At 41.8% G+C, this 22980-nt stretch overlaps 1 protein-coding gene across 1 annotated transcript in view; it reads left to right on the top strand.

Moving 5' to 3' along the window:
* The first annotated feature begins 60 nt into the window (after positions 1-60).
* SRD5A2 (steroid-5-alpha-reductase, alpha polypeptide 2 (3-oxo-5 alpha-steroid delta 4-dehydrogenase alpha 2)) overlaps positions 61-22980 on the top strand; it is an 88325-nt gene continuing 65405 nt past the window's right edge. Inside the window, exon 1 of the mRNA XM_015408463.1 lies at positions 61-386. Within this exon, the coding sequence (XP_015263949.1) occupies positions 79-386 (308 nt within the window). The 5' untranslated portion in view covers positions 61-78. The remainder of the gene's footprint in view (positions 387-22980) is intronic.

Below are 22980 nucleotides of genomic sequence, written 5' to 3' on the forward strand. Positions count from 1 at the left end.
GGCGGCGGCGGACTCTATTAATGGCAGGGCTGCCCGACCGTCGCCTCCGTTGCCGCGGAGCGCCTCCTCGCGAGGAGCATGCAGTGCTCGCCCTGTTTGGTGGTGGCCCTCAGCGCCACGCTGGTCGCCTTGGGAATGCTGATCCTCTGGCTCTACGGCCGCACGCCGACTCGGTACGGGAAGCACGCCGAGGAGGAGACGGGGGAGAAGCCGCCCGAACAGAAACCACGCCGCCTCCACCTGCCCGCCAAATGCGCCTGGTTCCTACAGGAGCTGCCGGCTTTCTTGGTGCCCGTGCTCCTGCTGGCGCTGCGCAGCCCGCCACGGTTCGCACCGCTGGGCTGCAGGCTGCTCGGCGGCATGTTTTGCGGCCACTACTTCCACAGGTGAGAGAGCCCGAAAGGGGCAGCAGTCCGGGACTTTCCTATTTCTCTAGTGGAAGTGGCTCTGATTGGCTCTTCCGGTGCTTGAGGCTGCGGGACTCCCGCTGCCTACTCTAGAGAAAGTCCATGCCTCGGAGCGCAGAGGATTGCTGCTTTTGCCCAGAAGGCTCTGTGGTGCTCCAATTTGGGGGAGCAACTGGTGGAGCAGTTTTTATCGCCCCATCCGATGCAAGCGTATTCCCAAGTGATGCCCACAGTAATGCTGGCTCCCAAGTGAGTGGGTTTAGGGTTCGACCTGTAGTACTAAACACACTTCCTGAGAATTAACCCCCTGATTGCAGTAAGCAGCTCCTGCAGCATTTCTAAGTTGCCTTATAAAAGAAATGGGATCTCAGTAAGGCTTCTGAGTAAATGTTAGGATTGGGCTGTTTGATTTTTGGGGAACAGATGTTGCTGTCACATATGCAGTTTTTGTTGAGAATAGTAAGACTGAAGTCCTACATTTACTTATTCTGAATTTCTGTTCCTCAATTCCTTGTATTCTTTTTCATATTTAAGGAATCAGGTAGCTAGTTCAGATTTCACCTTTTTCACAAGATGCCTTATAATGAATTAGACCATTGGTCCATCAAGGTCAGTATTTGCCTACCCAGACTAGCAGTAGGTCTCTAGGGTCCTGGGTAGAGGTCTTTCACGTCACCTGGCCCTTCTAGCTGGGTATGCCAGGGATTCAACCTGGGACCTTCTGCATGCAAAGCAGATGCTCTTCCCCTGTATTGTATTCTGCTCAAAACCAGGCTCCTTTCAAAAGTTTCCTAACAATGGGTGGAAATTAAACAATGTAAGTAAACTATGTTGGGTCCCCCACTGGGGAGAAAGATGCATTATAAATGAAGTAAATAAGTTAAAACAGGTGAAATTGTTTGCTTTTCTCTGTACATGAGAAAAGCATGCAAGGAAGGTTTTATTGCCGTAATTAATATTGGTATTGTCAGAATTATCCTTCCATCCTTTCCCCTCTTCTATTCAGAACTAGTATATGCAGCTCTCTTATTCTACTAAACCAGAATGTTTTAAAATACTAAATAGCTGTGCTAATGAATAAAAAGATGTACCAAAGGGGGGAGGGGAGGACTTTTTTGGTAAGGGCCATAACACATTTCCTGTATAGAAAACATTTCTATGTAATTAATAGTTTCAAACTTAAGGCAAAACTACTTATCAGACAGGAGATCTCTCAACATTTTGTTTTACTTTAAATCAATTACAGCAGGCTCTGATTCTGTTAGGGATTGACTGGTGTTAACCTTTTCATACTATGCCATTTTCTCAGTCTCAGCTACTTTGTAGTAAATTGTACTTTGTTAATTGGGATTTAATTCCAAGGGGATTGTAGATTTAGGCTGTAATAATCAGGACTTGCTTTCAAAGTTAGTCTGATTGTTGCAGTACACCCTGGAAGTAACATTCCATTTCAGATAAATCTGCTAGTCTGATGGTTAAAGAACAGCTACAAAAAAACCTTCCAGTCTCAGTATAAAAGGCACTCTGTAAATGTCATGTTAAGTGTAATTTAATTTTTAAAGTAAATGAATGTGGTTTAGTCTTGCTATCAACACTTCAGTGTTGACAAGAATAAGATGAATATGCCTAATAATTTTGTAAGTGGGGGATGCAGCCAATAACATCCAAGCTATATAAAGATATGACATTTGTCTTTGGCTTCTTGTGATTTTAGCAGACTCTTCAAATGAACTGAAATTAATAAAGCTGTGTAAAAGACAAACTTAATAAAATTGGTTAGTGTAAATTCCTGAACAAAAAATTAAGGAATGTTGACTCCTTGGCTGAAACATTATTTGGAAACTGACTGACGGTACAATCCTTAACAAAGATTCACTTTTCTCTGTTGAAGTCAAGGGGCTTCGCGGGGTGTAACTCTTCTTAGTATAACGCTTAAAGTGCCATCTAGCTTGATGCATTCTTACTCAGGAGAGTGCTTCCACCTGCTGATCCTCTGGATCAAGGGGTTGCAGGTAGGTGCTGCTTTAGAGTGGTCACCAGGGGGGGTGCTGCCAAAGAACCTGCAACCATTTGACTGAAATCCATAACCCAGAAAAACAACAGGCAGGTCATGTTTGACACTACTCTGTTGACTGGCTCTGTCTCTGCCTTTACCCCTGTTGGAGGGCTGCCTGGAAAGAGCTGGGAGATACACTGGGACTGTAATGAGTCATGCAGTTTGTTGCAGCTGCTGAACAATGCAGCATCGTGGAGAGCTACACAGCTGAGAGAATTGCAACACCTAGATTGTCTTCAAGTTCCCTCTCCCCTTGGGACTTCTGACACTTTGGGATCCACCTGTTGGGGGAGATACTGTAGTCCCTGGTCCAATACTCACCCATCTCCTGTAAGAAGTTGCATTGGAATGCTGTCTGCAGTTTGTGCTGTTGCTTGGAGCAAGGCTGTGATCCTCTGAGGTGAAAGGGGGTACTGATTTTTGGGCCACCATTAGCAATGATTGAAGTGGAGTGGCTGGTAAATCACCCAGAAGTGTGGTTGTGCTCCCTGTTTCCCCTACCTACATGTGGGATCATTGGCACAATATGATTCATGCAGTGTGGTGATATCATGGCAGCAAATTTGTTCAAATCTGCCATGTGCTCCCTTTCAGAGACTTTGGTAGCAATTGCTGGTGAAGGAAGGGTTGTTAATACAATAGCCATGTTTTCAGGAGTTAAACTCTGAGGGGTGGATTCTCCCTTCCTCGTTTACCTGTATGTGATGGATCAGTAGTACTCACTACTGTGTGACTGTCAGAGAGCCACATCGGCAGTTACCATCAACCCATCTGTTGTATGCCCTGCACACTGCTCCACTTCTTTGTTCCTGCCTTGGTTTCTCTTTCTCTTCGTCTGCCTTTGTTCACTTTCTGGATGTCATCTCTTTACCACTTCCTCCTGGTACCCATTGTTCTTCCAGTGGTTTTCCTTTGTAGTTTCAACTCAAGCTCATCTCCAGTCACTCACCTTTCCCAACATACCCATATGTTTACTTCTAACTGCATTGTCAGAGCAAATGATTGTAAGAGCAAATCCCTAGAACCCAAGATTAGAAGGAAAGTTGCTGCGAAAATGTCCTTTCTGCAGAATTCCTGGAGGATGGAGAGGTGTTCTAAGCCTGCACGTGATATGTGTCCTGTTTATGTCTTTAGTGAGCTATGATTGGCTGTATAGTTAGACTCCTAAGGTAGGGCAGGAGACTCTGTGTATGAAGCTTGGAGGGGAGCTTTTTTCTACTCCCTTTGAGTTAACTGGGAGTATTTAGATTTAAGCCACTTCTTTTGAAATCAGCAAGTCGTGCTGGGGATGGACTCTGGGCCAAGAGAACTTAAGATACTGATGTTCTTGATATGTGCTGCCCAATTCCAGTCCCTATGCCAGAAGAGTATGTGGGCATTCTGCATGATATGTTGTGAGAGGGACTTAACTGCCATCCTAAATTGCTTCAGAATGGCATTAGGATTGTAAAATGGATTTTCTAATAAGTCATTAGCAGGGGGCTTACTTGCCTGACTTAAAACTGTAGTTTACAGACTAGCCTAAACTGATAAGGAGATTTTTGGGACCCTTGGGTTCTTCATACCTCTGAGAACTATTGAAGTTGGTTTAAAAGCTTGTTTTCAGGGTTGTTCGTTTTTACATAGGTTTTTTTTAGTTATTCTTCAAAGAGATTTATCATGTTTAGAGTTATTTTGTTTTGTCATTTTGTCCTAAAGGGACAATGGCTTTTCCTAGAACACAGTGATCATTAGTGACTTGCCATTTGTTTTAAATTGAAGGTTTTGGATTTTATGTAGCCTAATTCTGGTCCAAGTAAGAGTAATTTGGTTCGGTCAGTGATATTCCCCAAGGGAAATTAGTTCCTGGACCCAAAATACTATTTGAAGGATGTTATGCTTCAAAACTGTTTCAGCTGCAAGGCGAAAGTTTGCTGGTCTTACATTATTTTATTTAGAAATCTGGTGCCGCCAAAGAGTGACAAAGACCTTTGATAGTGTATTGCTTTTATGTGTTGCCTTTTTTTGGGTACCCAATACTGTTACTGATTTATTTGGTACTCTCTTAGTAAGTGTGTGTGCCTTAAATGTAAACAATACAGCATTTTTCAAATTCTACCAAAAAAGTTACCGAGGGAGTCGTGAGTTTGTCGTTAGGTACCTAGTGAGATTCCATCAAGTGAGAAGTTTAAATAATGTTATTGCTTGATAAAGCAGTTTCTTTTTTATTTAATTTTTTATTATTTTCTCAAGAAAAAAGGTGAGATACAGAAGGTAAGAAGGGGTGGGGGGAAATATAGATTCATCAAGTTTGTCAAATATGAGTTGTTACGTACAACAAGTAAAATCAGATGTATTACCAAATGTATTACATATTTTAAATATAGAAATAGACAATAAAACATCAGTATTACAGAACTTTGGAATAAATTCTCTCTTTAAAGAATAAACAAGAACTTTCCTAAAGTAAGCAATAATCTATTAACAATAAAAGAGATTACATCTTTAACAGTTGAACGAACTTCTACACTAAAATTAAATCATTGAAAAAACCTAAATATTGTCGTAATTGTTTGTCTAAATATAAATTTTACTCTTACGAATTATTTAAATACTAGTGGAATACAGAATAAAATATTGACACTATAATCAATATCTTCATCATCTTTAATATGATATTCAGATAATTCCAGAACTAAAAAAAAGTTAGCTATTCCCATAATGTGAGTAATAAGCTTACCATTTGTGCTGAAATTCTTTCAATGGTCTTTTGTTTATATAATTAGTTTTGCCAATGTTGCATACTCAGCTAGTTTTTCTTTCCAAATCTCTATTGTAGGACAGTCTTTTATCTTCCATTTCATTGCAAATATTACTCTGGCAGCTGTCAACATACATATAAGTAAGTCTTGTGAAGTTCTGTCTATATTATCTGGTAGGATTCCCAGTAATCTAGTTTCAACTCTGGTTTCATCAGGAATTTGGTTTTTAAAATATTTTTAATCTCTTCATGTATACTTTTCCAATATCTTTTCGTCTTGATACAAGTCCACCACATATAATAAAGGTGTCACCTTTTTTACATTTCCAGCAAGTCCCTTTGTAATTCTGGTCCATCTTTGCAATATCTTTTGGGGTAATGTACCTTCGATAAAACATCTTGTACCAGTTTTCTCTTAATGCTTGGCGAGCAGTAAATCTAATACCTTTAGTCCATAGGTTTTCCCAGCTCTGAAACTGTATTTACTCACCAAAATTTTGTATCCACTTAATCATTTGACATGTTCTCCTTCAGAATCATATTGAAGCAATAACTTGTAAATTCATCCTAATAAATGGTCTTTAGATTGAAACAATCTTTTCAAAATCAGTCAGTTCATTAATAACTTCTCTCCTAGTACAAATATCATTTTTAAATCTAGAAGCAATTTGAAAGTATATCCACCATTGTATCTCCTTTCCTTCTTTAATCTCTTGCCACATCTTTTTTTTTTTTTACAGAGCTTATATCTTTGGCTATCTAAATGGACAAAAAGCCATACTATTTTTTGAACTAAGTTGCTAAAAACTATATAGCTTCTAGAAATTAATTTTCGATTTCTTTCCCCATCACTAAACAAAACTATGAACAACCAATACAGCAAATAGAATATTCCACTGTTTGGTCTAAACCCAGAACTTTGAGCTTCAAAATGCAATGTTATTATAGTCAACCATTTATTTTCTCCCCTCTCCCTCCCCCACCCCCCTCCTTATTAAAACTATATGAAACTTTGTCTGGCAAGCTTAAGTCTCCCCCCCTTCCCTCCCTCTCCCTCACCACCCTTCTCCCTCCCTCCCCCTTCCACCCCTCCCTCCGCTATAATTCCCGTAGTAACTAGTGCAAACCATGAAACAGATAAACATCAAAAACGAATTTAAACATTGTAACTGAGAGCGACCACTCGGATCCAGAGGAAGGGGAACCTTCCATCCTCTTCCTTTCGAACGGAGCCCTATAGACTCACCCATTTGGCCCCTCTAACCAACAAACGAGGACTAAGAAATCAAGTTGTCCTCCCTAGCCCGTCTCCCCCGATTCCTTTAAGCTAGAGTTTTGGCATAAAGCCAGAGTTAGAAAATCTAAACACAGATCGATATTTAAAATCTTAACACCAAACATATAACTTTCCTTTATGAGTGTCCCGTTGCAAACCGAATTGGAATCTTGCTGCCTTTGATGGGGGAGGTAAATTCCAGTTTCCTTTTATTTGAAATCTTATCACACTCCATTAGTATTTGTAGACGTAGAGATTTTAGAATCATTGCTCCACCTTCTAAGTCCTCTACTGTCCAATTTTTGTTCTGGTGTTTGATTTGCATCGCTCCCGTTGGGAGCCATTTATACTTGATGCTAGCTTCAATTAACTGTGTCACGATTGGTTTGAGTTTCCTCCGGATTTGCAAGGATTCAGAAGATATATCTGGAAAGACCAGTATAAGTTTTTCTTGGAAGGTAAGACCACCAGCGAGTCTAGACTGGTCTAGTATTTTCTTCTTTGTGTGAATATCTGCCAGTTCTATTATAATGTCGCTCGTGTTCGTTGAGTAAATGTTGAGCCTAGCCGGTAGGCTTTTAGAATTGTCGGCGCCACACCCTCCTCTAGTTTTAGTACTGAGGCGAGCCTTAACGAAATAAAAATCTCCAAGTCTGTAGTTCCTTCAACTTTCGCCTCAAATCCTCGTAATGTAAGGTTTCGTTCTCGGGCTTTATTTTCCAATATAATTATTTTTTCTTTAGCCCATTTCTCGTGAGCTTCCAGATTACGTATGCCCACCTGATTAGCTTGCCCAATTTCCATTGCAGTCTCTGCTGATTGAGCCACTTCTTGTAAAGTGAATTGTAGGGCTTCTAGCTGATCAGTTACTGGCTTAAGTATTTCCTGAAAATTACTTAGTATATCAGCCCGAAATGAGTTCATACTTGCGTGAAATTCAGATGTTGTCAGTAGATTCGAGGTTTATATATCTGTAGATGAAGTCCCGGCGGCCATTTTCTTTTCAGAGTGTGACGCACTCGAAATGCTTCGTACTGTGATTCCTCTAGTTAGGTATGTTTTAAGAAGCTTCAAAGACGCTGCAGGAGTTTTATGCTTGTTCCCACCGCTCTTGCCCATAACCTGGGCTGCGATTTCTGTGATCTGTGTCTAGAGTGTTCGGAATCAAGGGTTTCGGGTGAGGAGCTCGATCCCTATGCGACTGTCTGCATGCAGACCAACGCTCCGCCCCCCATCTCTTGCCAGATCTTGATGCCACCTTGCAGGTTTATCATATCACCATAAGTTATAAAATGGTTGTTTGTCCATGTGTAATTGCCGTAATAAGCATCTATTGGTGACATTATTAGTGGAATTGTAGGGCTGATTCTCTTTCGTAGCATTTACCAAATTTTAAATAAACTATCTCAGATTATATGACTTTTATCTTGGGTTTGATGAGACAATTTCTTAATTCAGTTCTCAAGGAAGGGGTGGTTTCTGTAAAAATCACAGGATGTTACTGTTGATAAACTGCTGAGGATATATCTTGCTTGAATTATGGTTGAAGGCTTTGTAGACGTAGGCAATTATTATAAATTACATGGGAATCATAACTCCTACTCTCTTACTAGTCATAATCGCCATTTTGCTTATATAGCACCTTCAAAATTCCCCTTTAGAAAATACATAAAATTGGTCCCTATCCCCAAGGACGATGCAGTCTAAGTCAAGGATAACCAACCCCTGTGGTCTGCCAAAGATAACAGAAAGTCTACCTGTGAAGACGTTGGCATAATGACAAGCAAAAGGGAGGATTGTAATTGGCCGCGCACACTGTGAGCAAGCTGAGCGCTCTGTTAGCCAAATTGCCTTGAATTATCAATTAGTCTAGGGGAGGTTATGATTATTAATTGGCAATAGGCAAATTAGGATTCACACCAGTGTATACAGAAGTCCCACCTTTGCTGTAAGTATCAGAACAGACACAAAGAATGTATTCAGTAAGATATGTTTTTTTACTGAAGGATATGTATTATTCAAACAATACACAAGCACACAAACATTTATACATATTCTCAGAAATAAAGATAGATCCTTAACACAGTTGCATTAGCAGGACATTCGTTGGTTGGGCAATATTTACCTGTCTTCATTGATTGAGCCGTTCCAATGGAAGAATAGAGGGGTTTAGAAATAGAAAATGGGGAACACGGTCTCTGAACTGGCATAACCACGTGGACTCTAGCTGCAGACTAGAGGTTAAAGATGGAGGTAGGGTATGTGGATAGCAAGCTGGGCATAAGAGGGTTAAAGCTTCAATAGAGGCCGCGGAGAGGGTAAGTGAGAGAGACCATGTGGTCGGGCAGTATCTTTTGTAACGTGGTGTGGGGAGGCTGGCTAGGCTGGCCACATCCCCCTGTGACACAGTCTACATCTATTGAATGGTTAATAACATTATTCAATGGGGCAAACGTTCAGAGGAGACAATAGATAAAATGTCGAGTAAAGTATAGCAAAAAAGATCATCTAGATGTTAACCAGGGTTCCTTAAAGTTCATAGCTTAACCACTATACATTCATTTACTGTATACCCCTTGGGTCCTTTTGAGTTGGTGTTGTTTCTTTCTTTGCATTTGAATGTACTTTTAAGTAAAAGAATAAAAATATAAATTAAAAAAAATATTGAGAGCTAGAAACTTGGTTTGGGGACTGGCACCTGGATGAAGGATGATTGAATTATCAGGCTAGGGCTATTGTCTCTTGATGGTCCTAGCCGGCTTGCTGATGGGTGAGCAATTAGTTGCTAAGCAACCATGAATAGAGTCTCTTTTGTAGGTAGCTGGAAGAGGGGGAAAAGAGGTTGCCTACATGTGCAAGTAGATAAATAGGTACCACTTCAGTGAGAAGGTAACAGCGTTCCGTGCGCCTTTGTGTTTAGTCATGCCGGCCACATGACTATGGAAACGTCTTCGGACAGCGCTGGCTCTTCGGCTTTGAAACGGAGATGAGCACCGCAACTCTAGAGTCAGATTCGACTGGCTTTCGAGCAAGGGAACCTTTACCTTTACATGTGCTGGAAGAAACTCCTAATGGAGTTTGAAGCTCTCTGTCCTTGTGCCTTTCCATGGCATGGCATCTGAGGCTGTGTACAGGCTTATGGAACTGCTTCATCTCACAGCAGGTGAGATGTCTGATGACTCTGGACTAACACTGTGGCAGCAACACTAAAGGAAGGTCTCCCTCTTTCAGGTGTGCAGTCTCAACAGGTATTCTCAGGTTCCATGTTGTACAGTCCCTTTGCATAGTTCATATTCCATAAAAACACACTGATAGGCTTGCAGGGCAACATTTCCCAGTACTTCCAGTGATTCAGGCGCTAGTCTTGGACCTGGCTGGTAGCTGCACGGGTCTGGGAGATGATGACAGGCATAAGCCAAGCATTCTCCTATCCTAGCAATGCTGCCAGTGCCTCAGGGACTCCTCCTGGTTGCTTGGGTGGAGAAGCAGCCCTGTGTACGGAACAAAATGATCTTGCACAACACAGTCATGCGGTGCCTGATTGACGCAAGCAGGACAGCAAAGGGGCGGGAAGATGGTTGGAGGTGCAGGTGTGGACAAATAGGGGAAGAATATGCCCTAACCTGGGTGGCCCAGGGCAGCTCAGTCTCGTCAGATCTGGGAAGCTAAGCAGGGTTAGTCCTGGTTAGTTTTTGGATGGTGACCACCAAGGAATTCTGGGGTTGCTATGCAGAGGAAGGTAATGGAAAACCATCTCTGAACATCTCTTGCCTTGAAAATGCTTTGGGTCCGTCATAAGTTGGCTGTGACTTGATGGCTTATTACGCACACTTACATGTGCTTTCATTTTGGTTATGTGTATTCTAGCTTGGGTTCATTAAGAAAGGGGTAATTAAAAGGTTGTGCTGAAGGCTTCATGGAAAAGGTGGATTTGAAGAGGGATTTGAAGGAAGTGTGATATAAAAGTCTTCTGGGAGGCATTTCCAGGAGAAAGGGCAGATTTGTTTGAGGGAGCAGGAGATTTTCAGGAAGTGAAGGGTGGTGGATCTGGTGGAATGAATATTCAGTGGTGGGGGTATATATAAATGTAAATGTGGAAGGACTGAGGGGAAAGGCCATGATCAGTGTTTGAAGATAACGACAAGGATTTTGTGCTGGTTTCAGAAATCGACAAGAAGCCTTTGTAAGGACTTAAGTAGGGGTTTCCTAGAGTCAGAACAAAAAGGTAAATTATTTTAGGGGCAGAGTGCTGGATAGAGATGAAGGGGGCAGAGTGTGATCACAGAAGACCAGAGAGGATGAGGTCAAAGTAGTAATAGGAGAGACTAGGAGTAATGCCCATTGTGGGAAGAAATACAACGAGATCTAGACGGAAGCTCCAGATGACTGTGGCTGGTGGGACGGCAGAGGGAAGCGGAAAATGAAGGGAGGCAAGCCATGTTTCTTTCCTTCTGCTTAGCTATAAGGCAGGGCTGTCTCAAGTCATTTTGCTGCCCCAGGTGGGTAACAGATATGGTTATCTCCACAGCCTCATGGTAACAGATATGGTTCTCTCCACCTCTGACTTATTTTTTTGAGGGGGAGGGGGGTGTTATGCAGTGGCAGCTAAGGTAGAAAAGCACCTCCTCCTGTGCCATGTTTTCTGGGTTCCAAAGGTCTGGAAAGTAGTTCCATAGCTGATTACATGGTTGCCAACTCTGGGTTGGGAAATACCTGTAGATTTTAGGGGTAGAGCCTGGGGAGGGCAGGATTTGGGGTGGGGAGGGACCTCAGCAGGGTATAATGCTATAGAATCCACGGCCCAAAGCAGCCATTGTCTCCAGGAGAAATGATCTTGGTCATCTGGACATCAGTTTTAATAGCTGGAGATCTCCAGGTGCTGCCTGGAGGTTGGCTTATGTTAATTTGGGGCTATGCAGTCACAGCTAAGGTAGAAAAGCACCTCCTCCTCTGCCACGTTTTCTGGGTTCCAAGGGTCTGGAAAGTGGTTCCATAGCCAATTACACAGTTGCCAACTCTGGGTTGGGAAATACCTGTAGATTTGAGGGGTAGAGCCTGGGGAGGGCAGGGTTTTGGGTGGGGAGGGACCTCAGCAGGGTATAATGCCATAGAATCTACTGCCCAAAGCAGCCATTGTCTCCAAGAGAACTGATCTGGGTCATCTGGACATCAGTTTTAATAGCTGAAGCCCTGACTGCTACATCACATTGGCTGTCATACAGGGGCCATCTCAGCAGGATATAAGGACACAGAGTCCACCATTTTCTCCAGGGAACTGATCGCTGCCATCTGGAAAGCAGTTGTAATTCTGAGTGATCTTTAGCCCTCACCTGGAGATTTGCAACCATGGTTTCCCCCAACAGACACTAAGGGGAAATTTATTTTACCTCAGACCATCAACAGCAAACTGTTTAGAATGTTAGAGGGAAAGGCAAGTGAGGCCGCATATGCGAATGACCTCTGTGTTCCAAGGCAAAGGCGAATCAGGCCACATATGCAAATGACCTCTGTGTTCTGACTGGCTGTGTGGGGGAGAGGAACAGCAAACTGTTTAGAATGTTGGAGGCAGGACTCAGGCAAAGCAGCCAGTGGATAGGGAGACCCTCTGAATGACAGATCAGAGAGCAAAATGATTTTGGATTGTGTTGGAATGTTCAGGGGAGTCATGACCAAAATAGAATTATATATACCGGAGGATGACCAGAATGTACCAGAGTTTCTGCTGAGGTGATAGAGAGCAGGAGCTGTATTTTACCCATGGAAGAGATACACAACATGACTTAACAACTGAGTGAATATGTGGACAAAAGAGATTTAGTTTTATTCATTTTACAAAATTTATATCCTGCCTTTCTGCCCTTACAAGGGCCACCAAGAGGCTAATAAATTAAAACATAAATGATAAAATCACATTTTAAAACCATTAAAATCACTCCCCCAAAAAACATATACACATCATTAATACAATTAAAAATGGACCTAAAATACATAGTAACAGTATTTAAAACTTGGACCTGGAAGGAAGGGTCACTGAGGGGACACCAAATGAAACTAAAAAAAATCTGCACCCATGGGCAGAAGAAGAAGAGATTGGATTTATACCCCCCCATTCACTACCCAAAGGAGTCTCAGAGTGGTTTACAAACTCCTTTCCCTTTCCCTCCCCACAACAGACACCCTGTGAGGTAGGTGAGGCTGAGAGAACTCTGACAGAAACTGCTCTTTTTCAAGAACAGCTGTGCCAGAACTATGGCTTGCCCAAGGTCATCCAGCCATGTGCAAGTGGAGGAGTGGGGAATCAAACCCGGTTCTCCAGATTAGAGTCTGCACACTTAACCACTACACCAAACTGCCTCTCAGAAGATGGCAGCAGAAGGGAACAGATGAACCTCTCTGGGGAGAAAGCTTCAGAGCGTCAGTACCATGACTGAGAGGGCCTGAGATGGAAGAGTCAAAAGATAAAGCATGGATTTTGTGCCTGTTGTAAAGAGTAGATGGTGATATTGTCTGTTATGTATTGGGATTGAATCATCCCTGACTGAATCACCCCAGAGACTGGCTGAGCTTGGAGCACAAGAACAATAGCCTACCAGGATTCTGAAAGTAACCAATCTAGTAGTAATGTTATGTAAATAGCCTTTCACTGGGAGTGGGGTGTGTTTGGATGTGGCATGCTATTTAACAGAGCTGAGGCTCTGGAGTCTTGTCTGGCTGTTGCTGAAATCAGAAATAAAGTTGAGCGGATCACTAGACTTGAGCCTGCTCATCCATGGAACCACTATTTAACAGTGGCAACGAAGGTGGGATCCTGTTGAGCCAGCCCAGAGCCCATCTGCACCGCACCACACATCGAGCTCCAGTGCCATGCACATCGCATCACAACCGGGACCATGGCTGCTGCTCTAGGACATCTGCTGGAATTTGACCCCACTCACCCAGAGCTTTGGGAGACCTGGGCGGAGCGGCTCAAGTACTTCGTACTGTTCCAGGACATCAAGGGCGAAGAGAAGAAGAAGGCTCTCCTGCTCAGTTCCTGCAGGATAGACCGCACCCCCATGTTACCAGAAGTTACGCACCAGGAATCTGCAGATCTGCATACCATTGCCGTCCACCAACATCAGGTACTGAATTTGCCCCGGGACACCCCTGATAAAATTAAAGTGACTGTGCTAATAGAAGGGGTACCTTGCAAGATGGAACTGGTCATCCATCTCCATCATCTCGGAAGAGACTCTCTGGAGGCTCTGTCCACAGAGGGTTCCCCACCTTAGACCCGCCGGGCTCACCCTCTGGGACTTTCAAAAGAACAAGGTGGGGCAAATTAAGGGGTGGGGCAAATTCTATGTGAAATACAGACAGTTTGAGGGAATGTTGGACTTTTTGGTGGTGGAAGGACGGCTCACCAGCTTACTTGGACAGTCTTGGTTTACGCCCTTGGGGTTCGGAGTAACGGGGTGCACCATGTGCAGCCCTCAGACCTCAGTAATGTGTGTGATGAGTTCCCTGCTGTCTTTGATGGGACATTCGGCCAGTACACAGGTCCCCCGGTATCGCTCCAGCTCAACCCCAAGGTGCAGCCCGTCCGCCTCAAGGCCCACCTCAAGGCCTTAAGGGGTAGCACCTCTACATCATATCTGCCTGAGCAGAGTAATGCTAAACCCGCTTTGCTGCGTCCAAAAGAGTTAGATTTATAAGCTAAAAGAGAAAATGTCCTATAGCCCTCTAAATTTATCTCATAATGGGCCCAGGTTTCCTGTAAGAATATTATATCAAACTCTCTTAGGAACCGACTAAACTCTTGGTCAGAGAGCTTATTCTTCCACCCAGCAATATTCCATGACAAGATCTTTATGTCTAAGGATGATGGGTCCTTTAACAGTTAGTTAGATTCTGTTAATTGTTCCAGGGACTTGTTGGTATCAAAGAAAACACTACCATTTCTTAAAGACTTGTGACTAGGTTTAGATACTGTAGTAGTAGTAGTAATAGTTAAATTTATTGTGTAGCCAGTGGCCATTACAATTTTAAATTTAAATTTAAACAATATACAAATTAAGACAACTTACAGCACTGGAATTTGAATTAAATTTAAAATATAATAAGCTCTAAAATTTGCACATTCGGTATTTAAATTAATTAAAATCTTAAATATAGATATCCATCTCCAGAAACACATACACATTGCCGTTTTACATTGCCGATTTAAAGTTCAATTTCATTTCATTTTCCTATGTTCTTGGCCCTGATTTTATTAGCCGCTAAGGCAAAGAGTGCTACCCTATAGGAAACTAGGGTCTGTATCTGACAGCAGAAATATTAATTTATCGGTGTCAGAAAATTTTTGCAATTGATCTGTTATTGCAGTCAAGAATTTACATCTTGGTTCCCAGTACAATGGGCAGACCATGACATAATGAAAAAGATCCTCCACAGAAGTTTTACAAATACAGATACGTTGTTCCTGGGGTATTTTTAAGTATCGTCCCAGGAGTAATTCTGTTGGCATAGTCTGGAAACGCAATGCTGTAAATGCTGTTCTAAGCTTGTATGCGGTAATATTTACCAGGTATGCAGCTCTTAAATGATCTTTCTTTATGTCTTTGTACCAGGGAGCAAATTTTGACTGAGTGATTAAAGAATATCTATTATGGCATCTCCATTAAACATCCATTGCCTCAGATTGTGGTTGTTCCCTAAAGATCGCAGTAAATCATCTGGAATTGTATAACGGGAAATGATGTTACGAACAAAATGAAACCAAATTTTATCTTTACTTCGTGACAATACTGCTACTGGTTCATGACCTCTGTTGGCACGCTGATCATCCACCAGCCTGGCATCACTATTACTAAGGGGGGTTATCTGAATCTCCATCACCTCTTCTGTTCCATGTAGGGAATTTTGAATAGGCGAAGTGCTAGTGAGTATGTTATGGGTCACTTCAGATCCTTCGTCTGATTAAACATTTGGTAAAGATGGTTGCAACAGCTTCTTTTTCAGTCAATTTGGTCTTCAGAAACTCTAATCTGTTTATAATCCATTGCTGTTCCTGATCGTGCAAATACTCCATAGATGTTTTCCTCCACGTCTCCTTCCTCCAACATAATTTCTGAGAGAGATGGGACTGGACTATTTACATGGACGTTCCTGTTGTCATATTCCTTATTGCTGATGCTGGTCACAGCTTCCCTTGGATATTTTTTCACTCTCTTATTATTACTGTAAAAAATACCATCCTCTGCTCCCTCCAACTTGGGGAGCCAAAATTGTATTCATAAAAATCCGAGCCGGGAAGATTCCCTTTGCCATTAAATATTCTTTGTTTCATAATAAAATTGATGGTATTTCTGGGCTGCTGAAGGACAGTAGAGCTCTTCATGCTTGATTTGCACTGCCCAAGATTTCTAACTCTTAAGTCCACCGCTCTCACCTGGTCACCCACAAGAGCTTTTAAATGTTCCTCAGCCACTGTTTTAGAATTCCAGAAGGGGATGCATCCATTGTATTTACAAACAGTCAGGCTAACCTTGGATGGTTGTAGCACTAAATTATAATCCCCGCTGCAATTACTAGCCACCACACGTGAGGAATCCATTGAACCTTTGTGTGCCTTACCACCATCCAAGGGGGCTACAGTCTGTAATAGTGCCAATTGCCTTGACCCATGTTTTCTGCTTTCTTCTCTCCCTCTTCCATCTATGTTCATTACTATGTAGCTTATCTCATTCATTTTATAATGCAGCTCTTCTAACTGTTTGCAAATATATTCTACATTTTTTGCAGTTAAATGTAGAAGCTCGCAAGGGTTTATACCTGCATCCAGTCTCTCAGCCTCTATGCCTTTAAGTTATCTGTGCAGCTCTCATTTACTTCATTATTTTCAACGTTATCTTCCAGCGTAGAAAAAAACATAGCAGAGATGTCATTGGTCACAGATAAATCTGCTGGCTATGCCAGCACTGCAAACCAGTTCGAAGTGGGGATCTGAGTTAAGTAAAAATCATCAATTTTCGGTTGTTTTGCGATAGGAGAGGCGTGGTCCTCACCCTCTCTAACTCTCTTAAAAGTTTTCATGCTGTGCTGTGCCCAGAGGAGGACTGCTCAGGACCATTAAAAACACAAAATTCTTAAAAGGTAAAATCCATACTAAAACAGCTGCAGACTTATCTTGCTGTTGAAACACCCAATATAGTTGCCACCGTTATCTCAGTAATTAGGGAGTGTTGACAGGAAAATCAGTTCTTGTCTTTCTCGGCGTCAATTCTGAATATCCACCCGACTCTTGGTTCTTTGAAGTCTTCGTGAGATGAGCTATCTCAAGGTTAGATATAGTTAACACAAGACTAAAACTAAATACTAAAAATTAAACAAAGATAAAATTCACCAGGAGCAATGTAATGAGCGACTGTCGAGCCGAGCGGAAACCAGAAACCGCGAGAAGTATAATAAAACAAAGGATTTGTGAACTAGAGCACCAAGGGGATTTAAACCGAACTCCTTTTCTGGTCCATAATGACTCCAGATATGTAATGAAAATGGCTAAATACCTGACTTATCTGGATGTACCACCCGATAGAAGAACTCTTACCCTGGCTTGTTGTGCAGCTATTCCCTCTAAGGTTTTAGAAGGAAAATACAGAAAGATACCATATGAACACAGGTGCTGCCCATGCTCTATGGGAGTAGTGGAATCGATGTTCCACCTGTTCTTTCGCTGTCCTTTTCATCAGGTTTATAGGGATAAGCTTATTGCCCCCCTCTTGGATAGACTTGATGCAGATAGTGCTGATCTAGAGCAAGTTTTAATAGAGGAAAATCAGCAGATCTCGAGACAAATAGCAAAATTCTGCTTGCAACTGGTAAAATTTCACAATAAGAAGCAGATCAAGTAGAATCCTCATTGCTGACCTTTGCATGACTCATAAGTAGTTTAGTTTTAAACATCTTATGATTATTTTGATATAATGGACTGTTAAACGTTTAACATTTTAATGATTTTAAGGTTATATGTTTATTTTTAGAGCTGAAAGCTAATTTACTGAGTACAGTTCTGATCACCGTAACTCAAAAAGGACATTGGAAAGTTGGAAAAATTACAGAAGAGGGCAACCAAGATGATTGGGGGGTGGGGGGGTGGAACACCTTACCTATGAGGAAATGCTGAAGAGTCTGGGACTTTTCAGTTTATTAAAGAGAGGGACATGGGGGACACAATAGAGGTTTATAAATTATGGATGGGGTGGAGAGAATTGACAAACAGAATCCTTTTACATCTTCTAAAATACTAGAGCTCATGGACATCCAAAGTAGCTAGGGCTGCCAAGTGGGGGCGGGTGGCGGGTAAACCCCCGCTTAAGGAGGCCTGATTTCTGCAGCCACGGAATTGGGCCCTGGGAGAACCCCGCCCCCCAAAGTGAGATAATGCGTCTGCGATGTCGTTATTGATACCTGCAGCATACTTTGCTGAGAAGGAAATGTTACTGTCGAGGCAGGTTAAAACAAATTTACAAACAAGGTGCATAACTTGCTCAGAGCGAGACGTTTGCCGATTAATGACATTCACCATTACTTGGTTGTCACACCAAAAAGTGACCCTCTTGTTATGAAAATGCTTGCCCCATATGATCACTGCTACTAGAATAGGAAAAAACTCCAAAAATGGTAGATCTCTCAAGATATCAGACTCCCGCCAACATTTAGGCCAATGCTGAGCACACCAATGGCTTGAAAAATAAGCACCAAAACCGAGACTACCTGCTGCATCCAAATGGACCCGTAAAGAGTCCCCCAGTGATGGGAGGGACTGCCAAATGGATATGCCATTGAACTTTTTCAGAAATTGACACCAAACCCCCAGATCTTCCTTAATACGTCTTGTAACCCTAATGCAATGATGAGGAGCAGACACCCCTTCTGTGGATCGGGCCAAATGCGCACAAAAGGCCCTGCCAGGTGCAACTACTTTACAGGCAAAATTGAGGTGCCCCAGTAGGGATTGCATCTCCTTCAGTGTGCATTTTTTAGATGCCAGCATAGATGAAGGGAAGAAAGCTTATCCTCAGAAAGCCTAGAAATGCCCAATTCAGAATCCAGTAATATGCCCAAATATGGGAGCTGTGTTGTAGGACCCTCTGTTTTATCCTTTGCCAGGGGAATTCCCAATTCATCTGCCAATGACTGAAAGGTGGCCAGGCGGAAGGCACACTCTGGGGAACCAGATGGACCAATAAACAGGAAATCGTCGAAATAATGGGTGATATGGGGGCTATTTGCTCTGCTTTGCTGAAATCACTCTCCGTCTGCGTACTTTTCAACAGTGTACCAGTGAAAGCTGTATTGTAGATTGGTGTAGTAGCTGTTATTTAATAGACCTACACCCTAGTCAACGTAACTACCTGTGTGCTTGTTTCTGTAGCGTCCCACTGTAGCTCTGAGCACATCTTTCGCTAAGGACCTATGGGATAGCACAACCAAGTTTTAAGGATGTGCCACTTGTAAAATTCCATTGTCTGTAAACAGAGGTAATCTTGTTTGTGGGAGTTTGTTGCAATGTTGAGTTTTTATTGATTATTTTTACTTAAATATTTTTATCCTGATTTTCTTCCACATTGGGGACTTAAAGTGGCTTACATAACAAAATGGACAAAAATGCTATTTTTTTAAAAAAAAAATTATTAAGTTTTTAGAGTACAGGAAGATGAGGAAGGGAAAATGGGAAGGGGCAGGGGAAGGAACTAAAATAATAAGACTTCTGCATATGACTTTCCTCTACTTATCATTTCATATTATACAGGGATAGACTGTGAGGTTTTAAAAGTTCATAAAAGCTTCTTGATACTATGATATTAGGAAGTTCATATTTTAACAGAGGTGTACAAGTTTGCAGACCCTTGGAGCCCTCTTGAGGCACTGGTTCTGCTGGTAAGACAGTGAGCCCCGAAGCTAAGAGCCAAGGGTATTTATTTCCCTTTTCCTCACTTTTATTTCCCCTTTTCTCATCTAATATGCCTCTGGCAAGCCCAGGCTTTGCATACCTGCAAAAATGGGAAGGCACAGGACCTCAGCTCAGGTTTCACGCAGCTGGCTCAGATGATCCCAATTACTTCTCTTACTCATGGCTTTGGCAAGCCCAGGCTTCAAATACCTGCAGAAAACTTTGGACTGAAGAGAAAACTATTGATTGGGAAGATAAAAGATTGTGACATAAGTATTTTTGAGTCATACGGTGGATTAGAAAGCAGAAAGCTGGGGTTGAATCTTGTTGATGTCCTTTGTTATTGCAACTGGTAGATGTCCTGAAATACCAGACTGACTGTACAAAGGTTTGCATCTTCTTGGCATATGAGCATGGGAGCTTTTTCAGAACCCCAATTCAGAACCTTGATGCTAGGCTAGGGCATATCCCTGAAAATGCAGATAGCCCTGCGATCACCTCTGCCAAACAAGTGCAGATGAGCAAGAGTATAACCACAAGCTGAACATGGTATAGTGGGAATGACTTGTGAGGATCAAAGTCATACCCAGAATGAAGATTGAGTTTAGTGGGATTTGCTCCTCAATAAACTGTACATAGGAGTGCAGTCTCAAGCCTTGGAAAACTGGAAGTGGGGATCATGGTGGCACATCAATTAGAAATAAAATTTAAGATTTATCAGTTTTCCTTTACTGACAGTAAATCATCGGGAGGGAAGGTTGTAGCCTGATCATGTCAGATCTTGGAAGCTAAGCAGGTTTGGTACTTGGGCGAGAATCCACCAGGGAAGACACTGTAGAGGAAGGCAATGGCAAACCACCTGTGATCCTTGCTTATGCAAATCAGAAGTCATCAGATAGGATACAGTGGGACAGTCACTTAGTATTGTAGTAATTTGTTCTATATTTTGTGATTTTGAGATTTTATCAGTCTCGCATAAACCTTTATTGGCATAACACAGCAACAAGGAGAACAATGAAACAAATAAGAATAGAACGAAATTACACCAAGCTGCACCCACAAGGGATCGGTGTTTTTTTTTAAAACTTCTCGGAAATAATAAACTCAGTTGAGAATATAACAGTTCTAAAAAAACAAGGGGGTTAAGATTTGTATGCCCTTACCCTAAGCCTCCAAACATAGGCTAAGAATTCGGCAAAAGACAAAGTAGTTGCCGAGAACTTATCAGACAATAAAATTTTAAGGTCATTGTCAGTCGGATTCCTTGTGGTAGGTAAGTGGGGACTAATCAGATAGCTACGCATAGTAGAATAATGAGGACAGTGTAGAAGGCGGACAGTGTAGAAGGATATGAGCAACTGAATCAGGTTCACTATAGAGGCAATTGCACGTTCTGTCCCTATAGGGTATATCCCTATATCTGTCTAAAACAATGGCTGAGGGGAAAGATTAAATCTCGCTAGCATAAAAACCCGCCGATAAAGTGGGATTGTTAGATTAGAGATGTACAAAGCCATAGAGGCTTGGGGGGGGAGGTCAAGGAAGCGTGGGGAACAGACTCCATAACTCCCAGCATTAATTGTTTGCGCTTCCATATCCCAAATCCTCCTCCGCACCACCTGCAAAATAGCTGTTTCACCACAATTGTACAGAGAGACCAAATCAATTCCCATGGTTTTAATTTTCTGCACTATAGTTTGTGACCAAGTAGAAATATATGGGTCTGCAAGAAGTTGGGCAATAAGGCTGTTGGGGGGGGTAACTAAAGTGCAAATGTAACCAATATTTAATAGTGGTGATCCATGCCCGAGATTCAATAAGATGGGCACCTAACTCTGCACAAAAAGAAAAATAAGATACAGAGTTAGGAAAACCTAAAATCCTACGGAAGAAGGTAGCACTTATTAGTTCTATTTTTTAATTAAAATTTTGGATCCATATAGGTACCCCATACAGTAAATGAGAAATAACAGATACCTGAAAAATCTGGAGAGCTGCCGGGACAAATTGATTACCTTTTAAATAAAAAAAAATGAATTAAAGCTGCATTCTTATTCCTAGCTAGGCTGAGAGAAGGATCTCTATGAGGGCACCAACTTAAGTTGTAATGAAACAAGACTCCTAAGTATCTAAATGATTTGAGCTGTTCTATTTCTTTTCTTTCTATTCTCCACTGATTACACTTCCAGGCTTTGGAAAAGACCAATATTTTTGTTTTATCAAAATTAATCGAGAGAGAATTCCGATTACAGTAAGAGTTAAACTCTAATAAAAGGCGCATAAGTCCAATCCTAGTAAAAGAAAGAATGGCCACATCATCTGCATAAAGTAAAATGGAAACTGCAGAAGAGTTCAATTTGGGGGAGTGACCATCAATTTTAGCTAGGCACTGTGGGAAGTCAGAAATAAAAAGGTTAAAAGGGGAAGGGGCAAGTACACATCCTTGTTTAACCCTCTTGGTTACAGGAATTTTCTGAGTAAGGGACCCTTTCCTATCAAATCGAATCTGGCAGTAGTTAGCCGAATGTAATTTACGGATCAAAAACAAAAGACGTTGATCCAATCCTAAACTATAACGTTTGTCCCATAGCAAGGATCTATTAACTGAATTAAAGGCTTTATGTAAGTCGATAAAAGCTGAGTATAGCTTGCCACCTAAGTGGCGGGAATACTTCTCAGCTAAAAAGGCTAAGGTAGAACAGTGGTCTAAGGTGGATTGGTTAGCCGTGAACCCAATTTGCTCTCTTCCTGGAAGGTTATGATTGACCATCCATTTAGATAGTTTATTGCGAAGATGTTTGGCATGGAGCTTCCCTAAGATGGAAAGCAAGCTAATAGGTCTATAATTATCAATGTTATTCGGGTCACCTTATTTAAAGGAGGGAACTATTATAGAGTTCAGCCAGGAGTCAGGTAGAACACCATACTTGTCGGTCAAAGTAAAAAGATGAGCTAAAGAATGCAACCACCAATCAATGTTGTTCCTTAAAATCTCAGCTGGAATTCCGTCTAAGCCTGGAGCCTTGTTAGATTTAAGAGAAATAATAAGATCAGATATTTCTTCATGTGAGACTGGGGGTCAATTGGGAATGTCCGATGGCATGGAACTAAAGTTAATCGAGGAAGATACAGAGGGCTCATTAAATAAAGAATTATAAATAGGAGTGCCATCTGGTTGCAGGTATAATACAAATAGAGTTGGCTCCTGTTGGATAATTTAGTCTACCTACCAGCGATCAGAAAGCTCTACCAACATTAATATGAACAGCATTAAAAAGTTGAGACCATTTCTTGGAGTAGAAAGAGTGCTTTTTTTGAGCCAATAATAAACAGCATTCTCTTTTACGCTTATAGTATAAGGAGGGGATCCATGGAAAAGAACCCCTCTGTAACTGTTGAAACAACTGGCGTAATTTACTTTTAATAAGCCAGCATTCAGTGTCAAACCAAGCATTAATGGAGTCATTCTGAGTATTGGGTTCTGTTGATTTAGCATGAGAGGAGAGGTTATCAATTATAAAATTATAAGCTATAAGTGCATCTTCCAGTGAACTAGCATTAGTAAGA

The sequence above is a fragment of the Gekko japonicus genome, unplaced genomic scaffold, assembly GCF_001447785.1.
Source record: "Gekko japonicus isolate JY-2015 unplaced genomic scaffold, Gekko_japonicus_V1.1 scaffold897, whole genome shotgun sequence".
Lineage (NCBI taxonomy): Eukaryota > Metazoa > Chordata > Lepidosauria > Squamata > Gekkonidae > Gekko > Gekko japonicus.